Source organism: Rhipicephalus sanguineus, chromosome 2, assembly GCF_013339695.2.
Source record: "Rhipicephalus sanguineus isolate Rsan-2018 chromosome 2, BIME_Rsan_1.4, whole genome shotgun sequence".
Taxonomy (NCBI): domain Eukaryota; kingdom Metazoa; phylum Arthropoda; class Arachnida; order Ixodida; family Ixodidae; genus Rhipicephalus; species Rhipicephalus sanguineus.
In genome coordinates, this window is record NC_051177.1 from 213,019,933 (window position 1) to 213,041,434 (window position 21,502).

At 47.3% G+C, this 21,502-nt stretch overlaps 1 protein-coding gene across 1 annotated transcript in view; it reads right to left on the reverse strand.

Annotated features, from left to right (window-relative positions):
• The window catches only part of LOC119384062 (smoothened homolog), a 126,126-nt gene that overhangs the window by 72,073 nt on the left and 32,551 nt on the right, over positions 1 to 21,502 (reverse strand). Inside the window, 3 exon segments of the mRNA XM_037652349.2 lie at positions 6,579 to 6,801; positions 12,113 to 12,285; positions 20,214 to 20,423. Coding sequence (XP_037508277.1) covers positions 6,579 to 6,801; positions 12,113 to 12,285; positions 20,214 to 20,423 — 606 coding nt within the window.

Sequence of the window (21,502 nt, forward strand, 5' to 3'; positions counted from 1 at the left end):
ACCAGTTTACAAGACATACAAAGCTGCCTCTCTGGTGTTTCCAGAGACAATAGGGAAAAAACCATTCAGCGGAAAGCGCATATTATCAGATAGCTAGATACTGCAATGTGCAATAAGTGCAACACTGCAAACAGTTTTTAGATCAAGTCATAACTAGTCATTCTGCAGATGATCGAAATTCAATGTACTACCATGACTACCATTAAGAAAATAAGATCAAATTTAAAAAGTCTATAAGAAAATAAAATAAAATTTAAGAAATCTATGTGCAGAAAACGAGAATTGTGCTCCAAGCACTTTGCAATACACAGCTTGGGCTTTATGATAAAACAGCAATTACAGCTCCAGCTGTTCTAGATTATGAGATATCACTCTGACAAGCTAAATAAGTGACCCAAAAACATTTCAGATTCAGACGCACTCGTTGCATAGATCTAAACTGCGGATGAAACACTGATCTTACAAGACCTATATTACACTTTAAATGCGAAAGAATAGCTGTACATCTCAATAATGTAATAAGAAAACACTTTTTTCTTTGATGACTTTTTGGTCTCCACAAGCCATGTCCCCCCTTAAATTAACCCTTTGCGGTCCAAAACCTTTACCCACTTTCCGGCTCTAGCGGTCCGAAACTATTTCGCCAGTTTCTGGCGCCGCGAATAAAAACACAAGCTGTGGAAGAGAAACGCACAGGATATTTATTTTTGCTCCTGCATTCTGCAGGCAACTCTTTTAGTGATATTTGGGCAACGTATGATACCGCTCAAAGCATTCCCCTGTGTGCAGGCCAGGGTTATTACTGCAGGTTTCCACCGCCGCCGTCGTCGTCTTCGTCACTCACTTCTGTCGAATCACTGTCATCACTGTCTGGTGGAGGCACGTAATTCTCTTCCTCACTAAAGTCATCCTCGCTTTCGCTAAAAGCACCGCCGTAAAACGCACGCGGTGAAAACGTGGCCATGCTTCTCAGCGAACCGCGCGCGCGAGTGGGTACGCTCTAGGCCCCGTGCTGATCATAGTGCTGCACCCTAGTGTCAAAAAAGTAAAACCTCAACAAACAAAGCTCACTTATTCCTCAAGAGATGGCCCTTCATGTATACAAAAAATGCGCGCGACTCGCGGTGAGAAAACAGCAAAATTTAAACCACGAACACCCTTGTCGGGCGGGGCCCGACAGCGGACCGCTACGGCCGTGTTGCGTTGTCGGGCAGCGCCGACAACGGACCGCAAAGGGTTAATGCAAACTCGCATACCATTACGTTCATTTCGCATGAACCCATCCGATAAAGAATGTTCCACTGTACCCGTGACTGCGAGTGCACGTTGTCGGACTGAGCTTAAGATAATGAATCAAAGGACTCCTTATTAGTTTCGTATTTGGGTAGTTTAAACATTTGTATTTCTTATGTATAGGAATATTTGTGGTGTGCTGTGTGTGTTGTTTTATATTTAGTGTGTCATGTTATTATGTCATGTTTGTTGTGCTGCCCTGCGTAGTCTCATTCCACCATTTAAACGCCCGCTTCCAAGATTTATTTATTTATTTTTGTTTATACAAGTACCTGCAGCGCAACGAGGGCTATTATTGCAGGGGGGTAACTCGAGAAGAAATATTCACATAGCAAAATATATGTATATATTTGTATGTGTATATACACATACTAAGATGAAAATATGAGCTAATTACAAAGTGGTGGATATAGTATGGAAAAGTCGCAACACATACACACGAAACAATCAAGTTGAATTCAGGCACAATTTCACCAAGAAAAGAGAAAAAAAAAAGATAACAGCAAGAGCAAAGGGGACAAGCAGTTTATAGGTCATGGGAGATTAGAATGTAAAAACAATTGGAACTGGGATAATGTTTTACAATTAGCTATACCCTTAGGAAGTCTGTTCCACTGCATGGAGGTGTGCAGAAAAAATGAATATTGAAACACATTCGTGCGACAGTGCGTTTCAAGTACTTTACACTCATGATCACAACGAGTAGAGATGAAGTGAGGGGGAAAATGTACAAGTTTTTAATTCCTATGAGATCAGAGTAAATTCGGAAGTTCTAATTTGTGCTGTTAAGTGGCGTTGAACTATAGTTTTCCAGCCAAGGCTGTCTTTAATTAATGAAATTCTGCTTTTATATTTGTAATTACCAGGGAAAAACCTAGCTGCGCAATTCTGGAAACACTCAAGTTTATTCATAAGACATGAGGTGTCGGGGTTCCATGCTGTGCAAGCGTACTCAAGTATTGGGCAAACATTCGTATTATAAAGTTGTTCTTTAACGCTTTTGGGGGCTTTGTAAAAATTGCGTCTAATGAGGTTAAGCATTGAGGAAGATTTTAAGGTATGTGACAAATAAGGTGCACATTGTATTGGGCGTGAGGACATACTGTGGCGCCACCATGCGGAGGCATCCCTGTGACGTGCAAGGTTAGATTGCTCCGCCAGCCTTCTCCCGCACAGCCCGCAGCCGCTTTTGCGTCACCTTTTTTGTTATTACATTATTGCTGTATTCACTCCGACAAAATCAGCAAAATACTGCTGCGGCTTCGTCACTGACTGCACGAAATGCTAAATAACTGCTCCGAAATAACGTTACGTGCCTCTTAATGCCGTAGACAACGCCCTGACTGCCGGCATCGTTTGCTATGGCCACTTATGTGAAAGCCACAGGGGCTGAGTGCGCTGCTTCTGTAAATGGTAACGAACCGTTTTGTGTCGAATTGAATCATCAAATGGGCTTCAGCGCTTGCTTGTGCCAAAGAAACATTTCTGCGGTAAGAAATGCGTGCAACCATGCAATTTCATTCATTATTATAAAACCGGCCATGGTTGACACGACAAGCATGCGCAAATTGACATTCCTGTTTAGTACACATAGCCCTATGAAGCACGAAGCAAGCAGATTCTCTGCTTTGCAGCAAGCAACTCAATGTGCTTAGAGCTGCATGCAACCGCAACCTTTTTGATATGATTGGAGGCAAACGCGAGAGAGCCATACGCACACACGTGCCTCATTCAGATTTGTAGCTATAGATAACATTTCACATGAGCCCAAGTTTCTCTACGGCATGATCTTAATATTTATCTGTTGCTCCTTATTGCGCTTTTCTACGGTTGTCACACAGTGCACTTTCGATCGCCATCTGGCCACATAGGAATAAAAATTTTCTATGGTTGACTGCAGCTGCTACAGTGAAATCTCGGTATAACGAACTTCAGGGGACCGCGGAAAAATGTTCGTTATTCTGAAAGGTCGTTACAGTGAAAGCCCAAAAATTTACCATAACAATAGAATTTCAGTAACACAAACGTCCTACCTTTGCAACGGTACATCCTTGAACTCGTTTCTCACAACAATGCACACGTGAACGTCAGACAAGGCATGTTTATTTGAAATAGTCCGCGATCGTTTTTTGACGGGTGCAGCACAAACTCTGCGTCACGAACTATTCTAGACCGTTCGCATTTTTATGCACTGCTTCAGTCGCTGTTCCGCTTTTTTCTAGAAATATGCGGAGGTTCCTCAAGTAGTCCAACGCATCTGTGGCCGACACGGACTCGTCGCGATCTTCGGGTGCTACCGTAACATCGTCGTCCATGTCATCGCTGCAATTCTTAAGGCCCAACTGCATGCACGTGAGTTTTGAGCCACGGCCGACAGGATTTGCTGTCGCGGAGGGCCATCCATTGCCGTCGCTTGTCGCGTCGCAGGTTTCTGGAAAGCCAGAAAACATCGCTCGTTGCCCGGAAGTGAGCATAACGATATCCGGCAACATGGCAGCATCTCTGACCCTCGCTTCGGTTGCAATTTACTGGTGATGCTTCCAATCGGCGCGTACTTCAAGGAATGCAAGTTATAGACTACCTTCTTTACAGCCCCATCTCACGCGGAGAGCAAGGCAGCGGCCGTATTTTGTCGTTAATTTTGATCGACGGTTCGTTTTGATCAGTGTGGTTTTGATGTTTCGGTGGTAGCTTGCTGCAATGTCAACATCGTCGTCGTGTGAGGTAGCCCTTCTCCCTGCGAAGCAACGATGTGAGGCGCTGCGGCTTTTCTTAAACGTTCTACGACAGCAAGAGGAAACGTTGTCGAGATGCGCCTCGTGGACTAACCCCAACATTGCGCAGTTTGCAAAGTGCGACGTAGCGTAAACAGCGTACGCTTCCGAGCGCCCCATGGGATCACAGCAGATACTACTGTCGCGGTTAAACATAAGATTGCGAAAAAAGAAAGTCACGAAACGCTTTTATGACAGCCTTATCTCAAACACGACAATAATAAATTTGGCATGTTGTCATTCATCTACTCTGCCATTCTTTTTCGCAATTTGCCTGCGTGCACGCAATAGTTTTCAATCGAGCAACCGTAACACTTTGTCGCGAACATGTGGGTGCTCCCATCGCGACGGAGCCCGTTTGTCGCAGTCGCCTTCGCTCGAAAGTCGCGTGCAATGCATGAGGTTGGGCCTTTACAAAACCAGATGCATTGTCGCCTCCGCAACGGAGAGAAAAAAAAAAGTTCTCCGCCCGCGTCTTTCTCCTCCCGCGCCATCTCAGGTTTTTGCAGGAGGGCGTCTGCTCTTCACACTGTGTCGTCTGCTACCTTACAGCTCCGACTGCCATGACCGATACACTGAAATCTAAGAATCCTCGCATTTCGGGATATAAGTTCGTAGTACTGAGGTGTTACGATTACACAGGAATTAAGTAACGATCGTTATTCTGAAATGTTCGTTATTCTGAAGTTCGTAGTAGTGAAATAAATTTACATTGAAACTATAAGCGGTCGGCACGGGATTTCTTAAAAGTTCATTAGTTTGAAATGTTCGTTAATGTGGTGTTCATTGTAACGAGGTTTGACTGTACAAAGGGGCCAATCACAATCGAAAAATACGGCCTCGATCGGGCTCAACTGCGATAACAAATGTACCGTTCGCCAGCCGGCCGTATTACATTGTGCACTTGAATGAGCATGCTGCAAGGCTTGGCTTACCATGGCCTAAATGACAATTTTATGTTTCAGTGAAAATACCAGCGTCCAGCATATACAGCTTCATCAATAAGCAGTATGACACTTCACAGCTACTGTGATAAGGTGAATCAGTGATTGAAGCTGGCCACACTGTCACCTGTAGCGTAATGTAGCGTAAAACAACATAGAGAAGAACAAGTGACATTGGCTATGGGTAATGATCATTCTACAGACAATATATAAGCAAGGAACCCTATGGGCTGAAGTCAAGAGTCGGATGGAAACCCGTGTGGTCAGGAAAACCCATGAGGACAATTAAAATGGACACTGGGAGGGGGGAAGGGCACAGACAGTGTTGGAAGTTACGTCAGCAAAACAGGTAACTTTCAGCTCAAGCTCAATACTCAAGCAGCAGATGTATGATGTAGGAAAGAAAGCTTCATCGAACGCGCTGGCCGAACACGTAGAAGCTACTGCACAAAATAGACTGGCATAGGGCAAAGGTAACGAAAAGAGAAAACAACTGGACTTCTCGGATTTATCTTGACTCTTTGACAATCCAGACAACGATGCACACCGTTGCACACAGAAAAAGAAGACGTAATGACGGCAAATTCCTACACGCGTACACATGTTGCCACGTCATATTTTAAAACGTACGTAACCAGACTGTTTGCGCATTCATTTTTAATTGTGAACAAGGCTACCATGCGGCAGCTGAAACCTCTTGCTTTTATGTGAACATTCGTGGCCGTCGTCCATTTTAACCCCGTGGGCTTGAAATATCATTACAAGTCGACAGTATCATCATGCTCTTGCAAAGTAGGGTAGGGGTAAAAGTGAAAGCTCATGCCTGGCTTTTTCACGCACATAGCACACTGTGGCACAGAGCCGTGCCGCCGATAACATTTAATGCACTTTTCCGGATTCTGTAGTCTGTAGGGGTCCGCACACATGGAGTCCGAGCAAGACAACACTGTTCAAGAGGAAAAACGTAGCGAAATCACATTTAAAAACAACGCATTCGACCATCCGCTTCCCTTCGCCAGGGCGAGATGAGAGCACATGATCCCACCCTGCACGCCACAGCGATTGCAGCGCCCGCATTTCCAATGGTGGGCCTTGCGCCCAATATGAAAACTGTGGTTTACACTCAATTTACAGATAAAAATGGGAAAAAAAGTGACTTCTAACACAATACAAATGCACATATGCACACAGATACACATTATACATGCATATAACACATACAAATAGTTCACCCAGGATTCACGTGCAAGATAAACTTAGTAGGCCTTTTAATATGTATCTGTTCGTCTGCTACACCTCTGCAGCGCATCATTTACTCTCAGTGTGACACATCAAAGAGTGACACGATGGTACACCAGTACCAAACATTCAACCTGAGAGCAATCAAAGGGGTCATGCGATGAGAATTTGCTCGATCTTTGTTGCAATGCCAGACCAAAGGTGACAGCATCTCAGAGTGCTCCAAGCTGGAGTGCAACTTTTGAATGAACCAATTTTGATTAACCAAGTGAAAAGTGCTTCAGAGTGAACAATCAGACATGCTGATTGAGTGGAATGAGGCACCCACCAGCCCCAGGGCCATGACAATGATGAAGAGGACAAAGGGCACGCTCCAGGCGACCAGGTGGAAGTAGGCGGCCTTGGCCTGCAGGAGCGAGGAAGAAGAGGAGGAGCTCTGCTGCAGCCTGTGCTCCCAGGCGTAGGCAAGAAGGACCAGCCAGCAGAGGGCTGCCAGGAGGAAGTAGTAGCAGAGGAAGAAGATGGCCACGCACGACAGGTTCTCTCCCGAGCTGTGTCAAAGAGGCAAAAGACACACTGTGCACCACTTGCCTGCATCCTCCTGCTATAGTCCTCCTGTACATAAGCACTGGCTCAGTGATAAGAGCGAGTGTGAGGTACGATTCTCGTTGATTGCGTGCGTGATGGCCTTCAGGTCTGAAGTGTTGAAGCCCGATGGCAGGAAGTCTTGTCGCATTATAGTTCAGCTTACGTGACACTGCTGAGCGACACCGGGGGATGAAACACCAAGTACCAGTAAAGACATTATTGGGAACATTTCGGCGCGCACACAACAGACGAAAACGAAAGGCGAGAAGACAAACGGGCGCGTTTGTCTTCTCGCCTTTCGTTTTCGTCTATTGTGTGCGCGCCGAAATGTTTCCAATAATGTCCTCAAACCAATTCGCCCAGCTCTCCATACTATTACCAGTAAAGACGCATGATGTGAGGAGGACTTGAAAGCAGGCCTACACACTGCAACTGCACTCTTTCTCTTGTATCAGCGAGAATGCTGCACTAAGCTTATCTTTCTTTTCTCTATTTTTGCATCATTCCTGGGGCTCGGCAAACATAACAGCTTCTTAACCCCTTAAGTGCTTTATTTTTTTGAAAATTTCCCAACCAAAATTGCCTATTTTTTTTTATTTATGATTTCGAATCTGATTGTACTAAAAAGTAGCTAGTCGATGTTGAAGAAATATTTGTACCACATACTTAGTCAAATCAAAACACGGAATAACGCAAGGGGGCCTGTTGCAGCTCCTGCACCAAAAGCGAGTTTCCTTTCTCAACTTTTTCCCGTTTTCTCCTTGCTTCCGAGAGCAAATGAAGCGCTTTTGAAGAAACTGCTGAATATATTCCATAAGGTCATCTGGCGATGACAAGTTGAAAGTCTTGCCTTGAATGGCCAAGAATGGAAAGCGAGGAGGCTTCACAGGAGGATTGTCCGCCTCAAGCAGGATCCACTGGCGAGCACTCGCGATGTTAGCTTCCGAGCTGTTTTCATCATCACCGGAGGAGATGCTCAATTCACCACCATTGCTGTCTTCACTTCCGCACACAAGATAAAGATCTGTATCCGAATCATCATCACTCGAAGAAGATGACGAGAATGAAAAGCTTTTTCGTGTTGACGAGCCAGCCATGCATGGGTTGCCACCACCACAAGCCATCTTTTCATACAAAAACCGCGCCCTTTACGCAGGAGAAAAATAAATTGTCAAGTAAATGCTGCCATCCGGTGGATTACACGCAATCTAAGCTGTAGAAGAGCGCCTCTTGTCCTGAACGCTGGAGGGGAGTACCTATTCCGCTAGGACGAGCTCTGCTCGTCCAAAGCACTTTGGGGACAGTTTGGGCAAGATGAGCTCTGCTCGTCCAAAGCAGTTAAGGGGTTAAGCTCATAAGTATATTGCCAGGCATACTTCTTTGCTTTTTTTTTGTTAACCAGTCCGCTACACGTATAACGCCTTGCACAAACCGCGCCCGAATGTCTGGGAGCCTTCCGATTATTTTGGAATCTTCTGATAAGCTTGAGCACACAACGCGAGCAGTATAGTTTATTCTGGAAATTACCTGGCCATCAACAATAACGCTGGAACCTTTGATGCCACAGGTATAAAATGCCTATGTGTTTTACTGCAGATCAGATTACTTGATGGCCGATGCTTTGTTCGCCGCTCTCAGTGTACAGCGTGCATTGCTTGTACTTTAACTTTTTTATTTCCTGTGCACAAATTCACCAGAATAAAGAGCTTTGTCTTGAACACTCCAACTGCTGCCTTCTTCAACGTCACGACCACGTGACAATGTCAAAGCCTGTTTGTAATTGATATCTCTCATAAATGAGTGCTGATGCTAGTTACAGTAGACTCTCGATAATTCAAGCACTGATAATTCAAACTTTCAGTTAATTCAAACAAATCTTAAATTTTTAATTGGCGCACTACGTTTTCAATGTATTTTGAAGCTGCTTAATTCAAACTGCCTCACTGCACAAATTCGGTTAATTCAAACTTTTTGCTTGCCCATGTCTGGAAATATCTGCTTCCTTTGTTGCTTCTAGCTGAACATTCACGTTTTTCTGTTACTAACAGGCACAAATAAAGCTGATTGCCTGCTTACAAAATGGCCAAACTAGCCGAACCTTGCGCACCAATAATCTCGTGCTGACCGAGGGAAAAAAAAACTGTGCGGTCTGGCCTTGATCTCTCGCATGCCAAACGTTTCTTAAAGTCACTTTCTCTGCAGTATGCTGTGTGAGAATGTGTCCGAAGAATTAGAAGGGGCTAGCAACTGTCGTGGGACGCAACACGTTTCGTCCCTTAATTACACACCCGTGCGTGCCTCGTATAATAACAAGTACCATTGTAGTGAGGAAGAGAAAGAAGAGCTTCCGTATTATCGCTGATTTCTAAAAATTTTACTGGCAATCATGCAGAGCAGTCTACGATATTGATGCGACACTGAGAAACAATAAACATCGCAGTGTTAGTTGGTGTGTTGCCCTGAGTCATATTTATGAGAACTTGTGATAATTCAAACTTCTGATAATTCAAATAAAATCCTGAGGTCCCCTCAAGTTTAAATTATCGAGAGTCTACTGTATTGCTAAACTCAAAAAAATTACACTTCAACTCAAACGTAAACACGTAAACTAAAAAAAATTACAAGTCATCCGTGCCATCTTTTTCCGCGCATTTTCAAGCACTTGAAGAACTTGCCAGTTCTCTTGAATGGTGGTCGCATGGCTTAAAGCCAGCTTTCAAAGATGTGCCATTCGAGCTCATGTTGACCCATTACCGACCTCCTGGGTATTCATATCCTTGCAGGCAGCATCGAGATTTTATATTATCTGTGGAAAAAGAGTGCACAACTCTCGCGTCAGTAAAATGTAAACGTGAAGCATGCAGATTCAGCCAAAGGAACACTCCCACCCACACCCTCCTGTTCCGTAGCAGTGACGCCTGTCGGGTGGAGCGGAGAACTGGGCTCCTCACGCCGGTTTTGGGTGACGTGGCAGGCCACACCTTGCGTGTTTCCATCAAGCAGTCATGGCCTAGGACAACAACAACAAAAGAAAAAAAAGAGAGAGAAAAGACAACGATGGCAGGAGCAGGGAAAAAGGCACGCGCTATCCCTGCATCCGGAGAGGGGAAAGAAATCAGTTCAAAGCCAGTCCTGCTCCCTGCTGGCTGCGCCATAGAAGGCATTGCTCTGCCCCCACAAGCAGCACCCTTTGTTCTGTGCAGCTCAGCATGCTCATCGAATGTCTTTAATTGGGTAGCACTTTTGGGGGCCTGGCTTGTCGTCCATCTCACGTCACAGTGGTCAATACAGGCCTAGAACAAGGCTAACAATGCTCAAAATCAGTGCAAAATAAACTAAGAAGGCCTAAAATAATATAAACTACAGAAATAGTCAAGTATTAATCGAATAATTTATTTAAAATTGCAAAAAACGATTCTGAAGCTTCCAAGTGATACCCGCACTCAGCAACATCGGTCTTCCTCGGGGTGTAGGGTTGGCCGACAGGTGGGCGATATGGCGTCGGTGGCAGCAGCAGCGGTGTCTGGAGGTGGAACTGCAGCGGTGCGGTGTCTTCAGGTGGGCACGGAGGGGGAGCATTACGACGTGCTGCAGCAGTGTAGCTATGGCTTGCAGCTGAGGATGTGGCGGTTCAAGGTTGCCCAGCAACTGCTGGATTTCTGCTCGAACGAAGCCTGTGATCGAGTCCGCTTGAGGCTGCGGTGAGGGTAACAGCTTGGGCAGTTCCTTCCGCACGACTGCGCGGATCGTTAAGCGCAGGTTGTTGAAGCCAAGGGCATGAACAGCTGGGCTGTCTTGAATCGATTGGCGATTGTACTGGCGGGTTCGCATTTCCAGCGTCTTCTCGACGGTCATTGCTTCCGAGATAAATCTTTGAACTGTTGAGGGGGGCTTCCCCATCAGCCCAGCGAAGAGCTCTTGCTTTACTCCTTGCATGAGGAAACGGACCTTCTTCTCCTCGGTCATGGCTGGGTCAGCATGGCAGAATAGTCGGTTCATTTGCTCCGCGAAGATGGTTACACTTTCATTTGGGAGTTGCATCCGCGTCTCCACCAAGGCTGCAGCCTTTTCCTTTCTGATGACGCTTGTGAACGTTTCCAAGAAAGTGCTGCGAAAGATGTCCCAGGTTAGAAGAGTGGACTCCCGATTCTCGAACCAAGTCCTTGCCGCATCTTTCAGGTAAAAGTACACGTGGCACAGCTTGTCCTTGGAGTTCCAGTTGCTAAATGTTCAGACCCTTTTGAACGTCTCCAGCCAAGGTTTGGGGTCATCGCCTGGCGATCCATGGAAGGTCGGCAGCTCTCTGGGCAGCTGCATCGTGACAGCTGCAGGGGACACTGCGGCGGTCATCGTGCCCGTTTCTTCGTCGCCGTGACTTTTGGCTTTTCCGGTAGGAGTCCAAATCGAGGGGGTAGTCTTTTCAGTCTGCAGCTTGCTCGACAGTCCCTGAGGGTAGCGGTGTTTTCTTCACAAATGGGGCTGGGTTCACGGCTTGACGGGGGTGTCCGGAACATGAACGAACAGCACCTCCACCAGATGTCACAGGGTCGTGACGCAGACGAAGGCAGCAGTCGGCTTGTTCAAGACTAAACGTTTTATTTGGGACTACCTGTACCCGGTTAACAAGAAGTCGTCTACTACAAGCGATACACGCTTACAATGGTTGCGGCGAACACAGTGTCGGCCGTCGATAATCTGATCTGCGGTAAGGTGCATCAGCATTTATACCTACAGCATTGAACATTCGTGCCTTATCGCTGGTGACCGCGTGAGTTTCAGAATAAGCTCAACATTTCATGTTTGCGCGCAGTTCATGTCTGCAACAAAACGTAGCATGCATGTCGCACACTGAGTTTGCGAATCACCCTGACAAGATACTACTTGTGCCAGAGAAACCCTACATGCTTACCTCAAACACTGACGTCATCAACTGTTTGGTGAACGGAGCAGTGGGGATTCTACAAACAGGAATTGCTAAGTTCCCACGCTACGCACTTCCTCAGATTTCACAGTAGTGGAGCTGCATTTTTTTGCCTTATTTGTACCAGATTCATATTCGAAAATTTTAATATTCGCACACCCCTACCAACAAAATATAAATCATCAACTCAGCACCAGAATACATTCATTCTCTATCGATTCAACCATCCTGAGACTTGATAAAAAAAAAAATGTTGACTTTCCAGTCCATATCTATGATAATGCGTCTTGCTTCTCAAAAGGCAGAGCTACTTTAGCAAAAGTGAATTTCACTGCAGTTGGCTCGTTCGATACCTGGGCTCCCCGCTGCGCAACGTCCCGTCTCGGCGGCAGGTGATGTCTTCCCGGGCCCCTGGCAGGAACTGGGCCAGCCAACCGACGCACATCAGCAGCAGGCACAGGTTCATGTAGAATACCATCACGTTCGGGTAGTGACGCGACTCATGCCACCCGATCAGGAACGTCAGCTGCAAGGAAGAAGCGCTTGAACCTCCAAAAAAGATAACTAAAGCACATTGCTGGGCTAGTTGGTTGGGATTTATTATAGGTGCAGTGCAGAGACAAGGACAGAGAGAAAGATACATACCACTTTCAACGTTGTAGCAAAGTTTAAGGGAGAGCCGTTATGCATTACCTCTCACTGCAATACCGTTTAAAGGGACTGTCTACCATCCTTCATCGCTTTTCTGTTTTGTACCGCAATATAAAGCGTACCGTCTGAAGTGTCCAACCTTGCAGCGGTTTCTCTGGAAAGTGAGTAGAAATTTTTAAAACAGAATTTTTCAATCTACGTTCGGTCTTCTTCCATTGGTGTGAAACATGCCCACAACACTGGTTGGTGGACGTGATGACCCGATTGTAGTGCCGGTAAAAATTAAAACCAAAAGCACATGTGATTTCAGAAGGATTACTTTATTCTCGCTGAACACTACTGTAATGAATGTAACAGTCATTTTCAGCGTGCTAGCGGTTAAATGAAGCCTTATTATACGATTACAGAACACTTGTTTTGCTGTAATCGCAGTCTATGCGTTTATTTTAGCACTGCTGTCGCAATCCAAGCCAAGTCAATTCATCAAAAAGAGACAATAAATGCGCGCCTTCACAGCGCAGCACATGTGAGACATCCTAACAACAACACAGTGGCACATTACGACCAGCGAGGAGAGCCGCATGGCACAGCGCATGAGTTGAAGCAGAAGAAATCGATGACGGCGCCGCAAGCAGCACCACCGGGCGCCTTTTTGGATGCGCGAGAAAAAAAAAAAGCCAAAAAATTACTCTCTGACGCAACCAAAATGTGCCTCGTATGTAGAATACAATTTCAAGTTATACATGTTTGTTTTTAAGCAAAATGAGTCTACCTACGAGGATTTCTTGTCAAGCCAGTGGATTGAATCACATCGCCGTTGGGTGACGCTAGTGGTCATTCTTTCACGATTTTCAACGTCAAATTAAAAATATAGTTCTTCTTTTATGGGGCAAAAGCATGCACGTTGCTGTCAATGTGACGAACGATCTTCTCATTTTCACCACAATCAGAAAAATTTTTCCGAGCGGTAGACAGTCCCTTTAAATGACGATGCAACAGACTTTGGCATAACAAAATCTTTGGTATAATGAAGTACTCTATAATATTTTACAAAAAATTTTGACTGACCTTTATTAAAATTGCTGACTTGTATATTTGTGTGCTGATTTCAAATATGCAATGATTTTTTTAGTACAATATGCAGCTTTTAAAATATTGCCTTTTTGGGAGCCAGACTCTTGCTAAAGTAAGAGAGTTAAAAAGTGAACTAGCATACCACATCATCTGGAATGAGAACGGTATGCAGCAAAGCAAGAATGAATGTTCAAACCCAACTGAACAAACGTTATTGCATGTTGAACGTTCTCGAGTGAAATCCGAGCTTGACATTGACTCACTCACAAATGTTCATCACACCATAACTTTTGTTCAAACGGGTTTAGAACCTCCATTCCTGTTTTACTGCTACAGTTCAAATTCCAGAGTATTGCAATATGCTGATTCACTTTGTAACTCTAACTCTCTCAGTTTAGGAAGAATTTTGCTCCCAAAAAGGCACATAAATGCTTGATATTTTAAAAACTACATATTGCACTAGAAAAATAACTGCGGATTTCAAATGAGCACACAAATACACGTAAATTCGGCAAGTTTCATATAATTTAACGAAGAATTTAAAGCTTAACGGGCACAGTCCCTGCCCCCCTTAACTTCACGGGAATGAACCATTTCAATTAACAAAATTTCACTGCTGCACCAGTGAAAGACAAGGCAATAAATTGAAACTACCTGGGTGCCAGTGCTCCGATGGCTAAATCACATGCAGTTGTTTCGGAATACATCACTCAAATCACCTGCAACTTGTTGTGTCGTGCGACCCCTGGTGACATGCTGAGACACCAGTGCTGTTGTGCTCTCTATTCATGCTACTGGGGGGAGCTGGGTCTCTGCCATGCCTCTTTGCTACCACCAATCCGGCGTGGTCATGCCGGTCATGTGACCCGTGCCTCGCTGACCAATAGCCCTTCTTTCCCCTCCTTAAAACCTCCTGCAATAAACGCGGGAGAGCAGTATTCCGTCAGTCTCGCCGAAGCTTGGTCTCTGCGTCGTCACTCCGCGCGCCCTTCCGTCGTTCGGCCTCTCCGTCGGCCCGCCGCGGGTTATGCCGCGCTCCTGTCCTACACAACACATGGCGACGAGGTACTGAACCCGGTTCAACAGGCGACGCCAGGAAGAGCACGACGTAAGTGACACTTACCTCGAGTCACATTTCTCCTGCACGTCGGTGCTTTGTCCTTCCTGCTTGCTACATTGGCGTCGACCTGACTTTTCTTTGTTCCTGCTCCGGCTCCCTCTACGACGCCAATTTCCTGCTTGAGCCTTCTGCCTACCTCCTGCACACATGGCGGCCCTTTTTGCCAACCTTCCTCTATTCCTCGACGTGCCCGGCACGCCTCCTATTCTGTGGTATAAATGGAAAAAAGTTTTCCAGGTACACCTGAAGGCGGCCGGCGGAAGCAGCTGGGAGGACGAAAGACGCGCATCAGCACTTCTCAGCGCGCTCGGTGTCGAGGGCCAGCGGAAATACTTCGCCGCGCAGGAGCAGCTCGAAGCACAAGGCGTCCAAAATGCTCCACACACAACCAGCATGCCGGCGGCGTTGGGCACGGGTGCGGCGGCGGCGACGGAGTACGACACGTTGCTACAATTACTAGACGGGCTCTTTGCCGAGACGACTAACGTGCTAGCCGAGCGGCACCTATTCACGAGCCGCGAACAACTGCCCGGCGAAACCTTCCTCGAATTTGTCGCAGCTCTCAAGGAGAAAGCCCTCTCGTGCAAGTTTGGCGCCACTTACGACGACAGAGTGCGGGACCAAGTAATTCACGGAGTCGCCAACGCACATGTACGGGCCAAACTACTGTCGTACGGGGAAGCCCTTACGCTGCAGAAAGTCGAAGAAGTTGGACGCGACTTGGAGGCGCTCAACAAAGCCAACGCGGCATTCGGAGAGAATGAACGGCTACTTGGCTCGCTCGCCGGGGACGGCGGTAGCGTCCAGCGCGTCGCACGTGGCTACGCAGTAGCATCACAAAATGGCGGGTCGGCTTCCTCGGCGGCGCCGCATGTGACTCAACATGGCGGCGGCTTCCCCCCCGGTGTGGGTGGCCGGGCCCAAGATGGCTCCGCGGGCTCGACGGCGCTGGCACAATGCTGCGTTCGCTGCCAGCAAGTACAACAGCTTGCGCCCAAGCCTCAAGTCGGCCCCTGTTTTCGTTGCGGCAAGTTAGGGCATTTGGCGAATTCCAGAAATTGTCCAGCCAAAAAGAAAATTTGCCAATTTTGCCGTATCAAAGGGCATTTCGCGGCAGTCTGCCGTAAGCGACGAGCGTCGGTACAGGAAGTTGCCCCCGTTCAAGACCGTGCCTCCGGCCCTGCCACAGTGTTATCCGTGCAAGCTGCGACGACTAGCCCAAGGGACTTGCGTATCCCTGTCATCGTCGGAGGACATAGCCACATGTCACTGTTGGTGGACACCGGAGCCACTGCATCGTTAATGACCAAGAAGGACTTCGACATGCTTTTCGCTTCGAAGCATCGCCTGCTGTGAGCATCAGTTCACTTGAACAATTTTTCGAAGCACCGCATACCGGTCCTGGGCGATTTCCTCACGGACTTGCAGCACCAAGGCAAGCGTGTCTTCGTCACCTTCTACGTGACAGCACGCGGCACTTCACTGCTGGGACTCGATGCCATCCAGCAATTTGGACTCCTGATCGACGGCACAATGTTGACGTGTCGTCGGGCTACACCAGTTTCCTCGCAGCTTCCTGTAGGTGTACCTCCGGGGTTCGAGCACCTGCCTGGCCGGGCCAAGAGGCGACAGCACATCGTGCCAGTGCCCACCAAGCTGCGTCGGCTGCCTCTGGCGCTACGGCAGCAGGACGCCAGCGAGCTGCGCCGGCTCCAGGACGACGACGTCGGCGGCCGCGCTCGACGGCCGCATTCAAGACTGCGCATCAGCAACCAGGTGTTCCCTGCGCAGGCCATTCGCGGTGGCCCTGCTGTCCAGTGCGACTCTACATCTGCGGAAGCGCAGCTTCAATTGCCTGCAACCCAGTATCACCCGTTGGGACTTCAGGAGGAAAGTCCTGGATATTCCTCCTCACCTGCAGTAAATGCACCGAATGCCAACACGGGGGAGGGAAGTAATGCGACTGGGTCTTCAGAATCGGCTCACGGTAGCCGCAATCCACCAAGTTCTTCTTGGAGAGATGGGGACAGGTCCTCGACGTCTGCTCCCAACAGCCGCCACACGCAAAGTCTTCCTGGAGGGCCTGGGTCACGTCGCCCACAGCGGACGCGTAAGCCCCAGCCTACTGCTCTAGTGCGCGTGTGTGAAGGTTCATTGAACAGTGCAAGCTGGCACTTGTGTTAGGTGTCGGTGAAATGAATTTTCTGTAACCTAGGTTGTGTGTGTGTGTGTTCTCCTAGACTGAACTTCTGCGTATTGCAGGTAGTACAGTTAGAATTGTATAAGAATGCAATTCTTCCCAGGGCGGGACGATGTTGTGTCATGCGACCCCTGGTGACATGCTGAGACACCAGTGCTGTTGTGCTCTCTATTCATGCTACTGGGGGGAGCTCGGTCTCTGCCATGCCTCTTTGGTACCACCAATCTGGCGTGGTCATGCCGGTCATGTGACCCATGCCTCGCTGACCAATAGCCCTTCTTTCCCCTCCTTAAAACCTCCTGCAATAAACGCGGGAGAGCAGCCTTCCATCAGTCTCGCCGAAGCTTGGTCTCTGCGTCGTCACTCCGCGCGCCCTCCCGTTGTTCGGCCTCTCCGTCGGCCCGCCGCGGGTTACGCCGCGCTCCTGTCCTACACAACACAACTCAACAGAAAATGACCACCGAAGTGGCAAATCTACCAGGTCTCAGCGTTTGAGATGCACCATCAAACCTTATGGCCTACATATACTGCAGCATTGCAAGTTCCATATTCTGTACGTACCTTGCCTCTGTGCATAATTTGGAGTTTTACTGTTGCCATGTGGCATATGACAAGTACATTTTGCTGTGTAACAGCCTTTCTGCTATTATTTCACGTAATCTCGATTGACGAGAAAAGATGTCGCCCCTTTTTTTCAGGCTGCCGAACAACTCACTCTCCGCGACCCAAGTTCAAAAAAAAAAAGAAGCTACCTTCGAGTAGCTTCAAGCAAAGGACAAGTTTCAAATAAAGACACTTGGAACTAACAGGTGCTTTTACTGCAAATAAAAATGTTTTTGGTCAGTGCACTGCTGTCACAAAAAAGATTTTGACTTGAGTCGCTAGCTGATTTTTTGGAACTGTTGCACTTTCCATGGCACTGTACCCTACTCTATAAAACCACACATGCATTCTATGACCAAAACTTTAAAGTAGAGTTGTGCCAATAGCAAAATTTTGCGTGCGAAGCAAATTTGAAAAATAAAGATTGAGTGCGAATCGAATCGAATTATTTTCAAATATTTCTCAAATATTTTTCTAATACTTGAAGCGAAATTACAGAAAAAAGCTGCAGAGAATCCCTAAGTATGTTCTCACGAGAGAGAAACAATTACAAGTCACAAACATGGTCAAAGAACAGATTTATTCCTAAGGGGGGATGCGGCTTTCGTATCGCGAGAAATAACAAAAAAAAAATCGATTTTCGAAAATCACATTTTCAGTTTCTGTAGCCCTTTTTCCGATTCCGAAATATCGTCACTGAAAACTACTAGAAGTGCAGTAAAAAATTTGTTGTGCTTGCCAAGGTGGCAGAAATTACTGCGGAAATTGCAAAAGAAAAAAAAACTGCGTTTAAAAAAATTATAGGTCCGCAACGGCACAACAGGGCGCCGCCATCTTGGGCTCGTCAGAAAGAGCATTTCTCCGTCTTCAAATTGCCCGCTTCAGCTAAGCCCTTCATTCAGAAAAAAGCGTACAAAAAGCAAATGTTTGAAGTTCGTTTCGAGAGCACGCGCCACCATTGGTCCGATCCTCACTCGGGAAGAGTGTCGTCTGCTGCTCGCACGCCGCGAGGCCACGGCTGCCTAAAATCGCGCTACTTCGTGATGCGTTCGCACTCGTTCTGTGTTCACAGGTTGACGATCACTTAGAATATAATTACGCTTTGGTTTGGCAGTTACAAGCAGAAGCTCAAGCACCATATTACGTTAGTGCACCGCGCTCGTTGAGAACATCACAGACGTGCGTCTCGGACAAACTGTTCTGCTTATCAGCGTTATCAGCATTTTGCACCTTGTGACGAAGACCATCATGGGACAACTCTCCGTACTTGAAGAGTCGAACGTACTACTTTGAAAAATCGGGTACCGCGGCCGCGCACATTGCGACCGAGCTTACTGCTCGGAGTCGTGGCTATGCCTAACTCCGCTCACGGCGCATATGTACAAGACGAATCCGCACTTTGCGGGAAAGAACATTGCGCTAGCGGGCATACAAAAGCGAAGAAGTTGCAATGCATTTCGTCACAGGCAACGAATCGCATCGCCCGCTGGCTCCTCGGAACAGTGGATGGGCATTTCAAGCATCAACAGCGGACCCCCCGGAAAGCTCGTCGCACATCAACCGCTAAGAGCACCGGTGGATGCGGCTAGCAGTTTCGCATGTCGGCGCCCCAAAACTCAAGACCAAGCAGGCTGCACGCCGATTTATCGTCTTTATATTTATTTTCCGTTATTATACCCGTTAAATTTATTTTCCGAAAGTTCGAATACTTCGAATAGTAAAATTTCGGTGCGAATCGAATAGCAAACACTATTTGAAAAATATTCGAAAGTTCAAATATTCGCACACCCCTACTTTAAAGCTGAGTTGAACCAACATAGAAACACAACTGAAACTTCCACTGCCAGGTCTGGCTTGACTATTCAGACTAATGTGTGAACAATTACACAATACAAAAAATGTGGCAGCAATTAGCAAAGATGTAATCTAAATTACAATTTAAAGCACAGCTTTTTAGTGTTTGCACTGCATGATGGGTTTCAATGCTGTGGCTATTAAACTAGCTAAAAAGCAGCCTTAACGTGCCGTTTCTCCAAGACTGCCCCAGTGCTGGTAAGCCATTGCTTGCGTGCAATGGTGAGAAAGACCAGTGCACCCTTTCTTACAGGGTCCCTGAAAAGGCTTTGACAATTTGTTGCAAGTACAGTGAGCCAGCAGCATAGGTCCTTTGGATTGTTAACAGATTGGTCTAAGTGCTCTGCATAAAGTGTGATGAAAAATCTTTGAACAGGGAATGTCACTGGAGCGAACATTTCGACAAGTGGAGGGCTGCAACAAATATTGTAGAATTTATTATAAGGTTTTAGATATGTGCTTTGCTACAGACTGCAATGGTTCTGCTACCCATGCCTCGTTGCCAGGGTGAGCGGCCTCACACAATCAAATTCGCTGCCCTGCTGACGTCGCAGGCAATCGCAAACAAATGTAGTTTGTGATAGTTGGAACACCTTATAATTAGCTGTATATTAAAAATCTGAAACAGAAACATAATCACAATGTACTGCTACATCTGGAAGCTTGCAGCAGGCCACAAGCATCAACGTGCTCCATGTTGACCAACCAGTGTTGCTTACCAGTGATCCTTGTCAGTTTATGTACACTGGTGATCCTTGTCAGAGAGCTTTAATCTGTCCACACATTTAGCACTTTCAGGTTATCAGCTTAACCGAGAAGAAAAAATGTGAGCGGCCAATGACTGGTATTTGGTAACACCTGGTCAGGAAGAGCTCTAGCATGAGCTGGAGCTTAGCCCTAACTTGAAAAATGTGAACCATCCAACAGACTGACCTTCTGTCACAATACTCACCACTGCAAACAGGCAGGCAACAGTGGCAAGTGCAACGATGACACCAACAAAGGTGCGCATACTGGTTCGCTCGTCCTCGGTAAGCAGCGGGTGTCTGCAGCCAATCCCACAGCCTTCCACCTCGGGGTACCAGCTGGTCTCCCGTGGGGTCCCCACCAGAGGCTCCAAGCACCGGCTGGTCGTGTTGAACTTGATCTCACGCATGATGTCCTGAAGGTTCACAGGTTCCTCCGTTATTCTTACACAGACCTAACCTAAAGCAGCCAAAGTTAGTCCACTGAAAGCTCAGGGCCTCTGGTCCCAACATTCTCCAATTACTGCTGTATTACATCAGCCAAAAAACACCGTAGGCCTGAAAATCCTATTCATCTCACGTTACCAACTGTGGCTGTATTCCCTTTCTCTTGATTGTGTTACACTCTACCACGAAGTAAAGGCTCTGTTATACTCCGACTTCCGAAGCGAGCGTGCGCGAGGACGTTGCGATTCGTCACGCCAAGCCGGTGACGCTACACTAGGCGCAAACTGGTCTCCGCTACAGTTGAGCCGGCTCCAACAGCTCCAACGTGCCGGTGCGATCACATCTTGAGGAGCGCATGCGCAGTAAAGCGGAGAACGCGCCGCGCCACCTGTCGGGAACCGACGAAACAGCCCGCGATGCAGGTTCCTGTACATGCAAGGCCACGCGTGTCTGGTGCAAAATGCAGCAGGATCTATTCGGAGCCGAGCGACGCCCGAGCGCGCCAGCAGCCGTCGGCCGCGTCGGCGGTCAGCCGATGCCGGACTATAGAGGGCTGTTTTTTGCCGACGTAACGTCGCCATGACGCACGCATCGACGTTACGCTGGAGTATATCAGAGCCTTAAGATAAGACAGGAGTGCAGACTCCGCTCGTCTGGAAGGGGCACATTCTGCAATGCCGGTTTCTGCTTCACAACGTGTTCACCAGATGGCACCACAAATGATGAAAAGCTGTGGAGGAGAGAGGCTGGTCCTCCAACTAACTGAAGCAGCAGAGACATGGGCAGGTAAAGCGCGTAGTTTCTATAGCAACGGTGCATGGTAATGATTTGGCTAATCCTCATGTCTGCTTGTCTATCCGTTTTTATCGTCTGCCCCAGGACACCGTTGCCGCCAGCTTCCACCACCCAGAGCATGCGCACATGAACGCAGGTGCTTGAATGATTTCCACGTGCCTCAACAGATGGGGCTATGCAAAACAATAGTACTATGCAAAGTGATCTCAGAACTTGCCATTAAGCAAGTGCTAGGAGTCCAATGGAAGGAGAA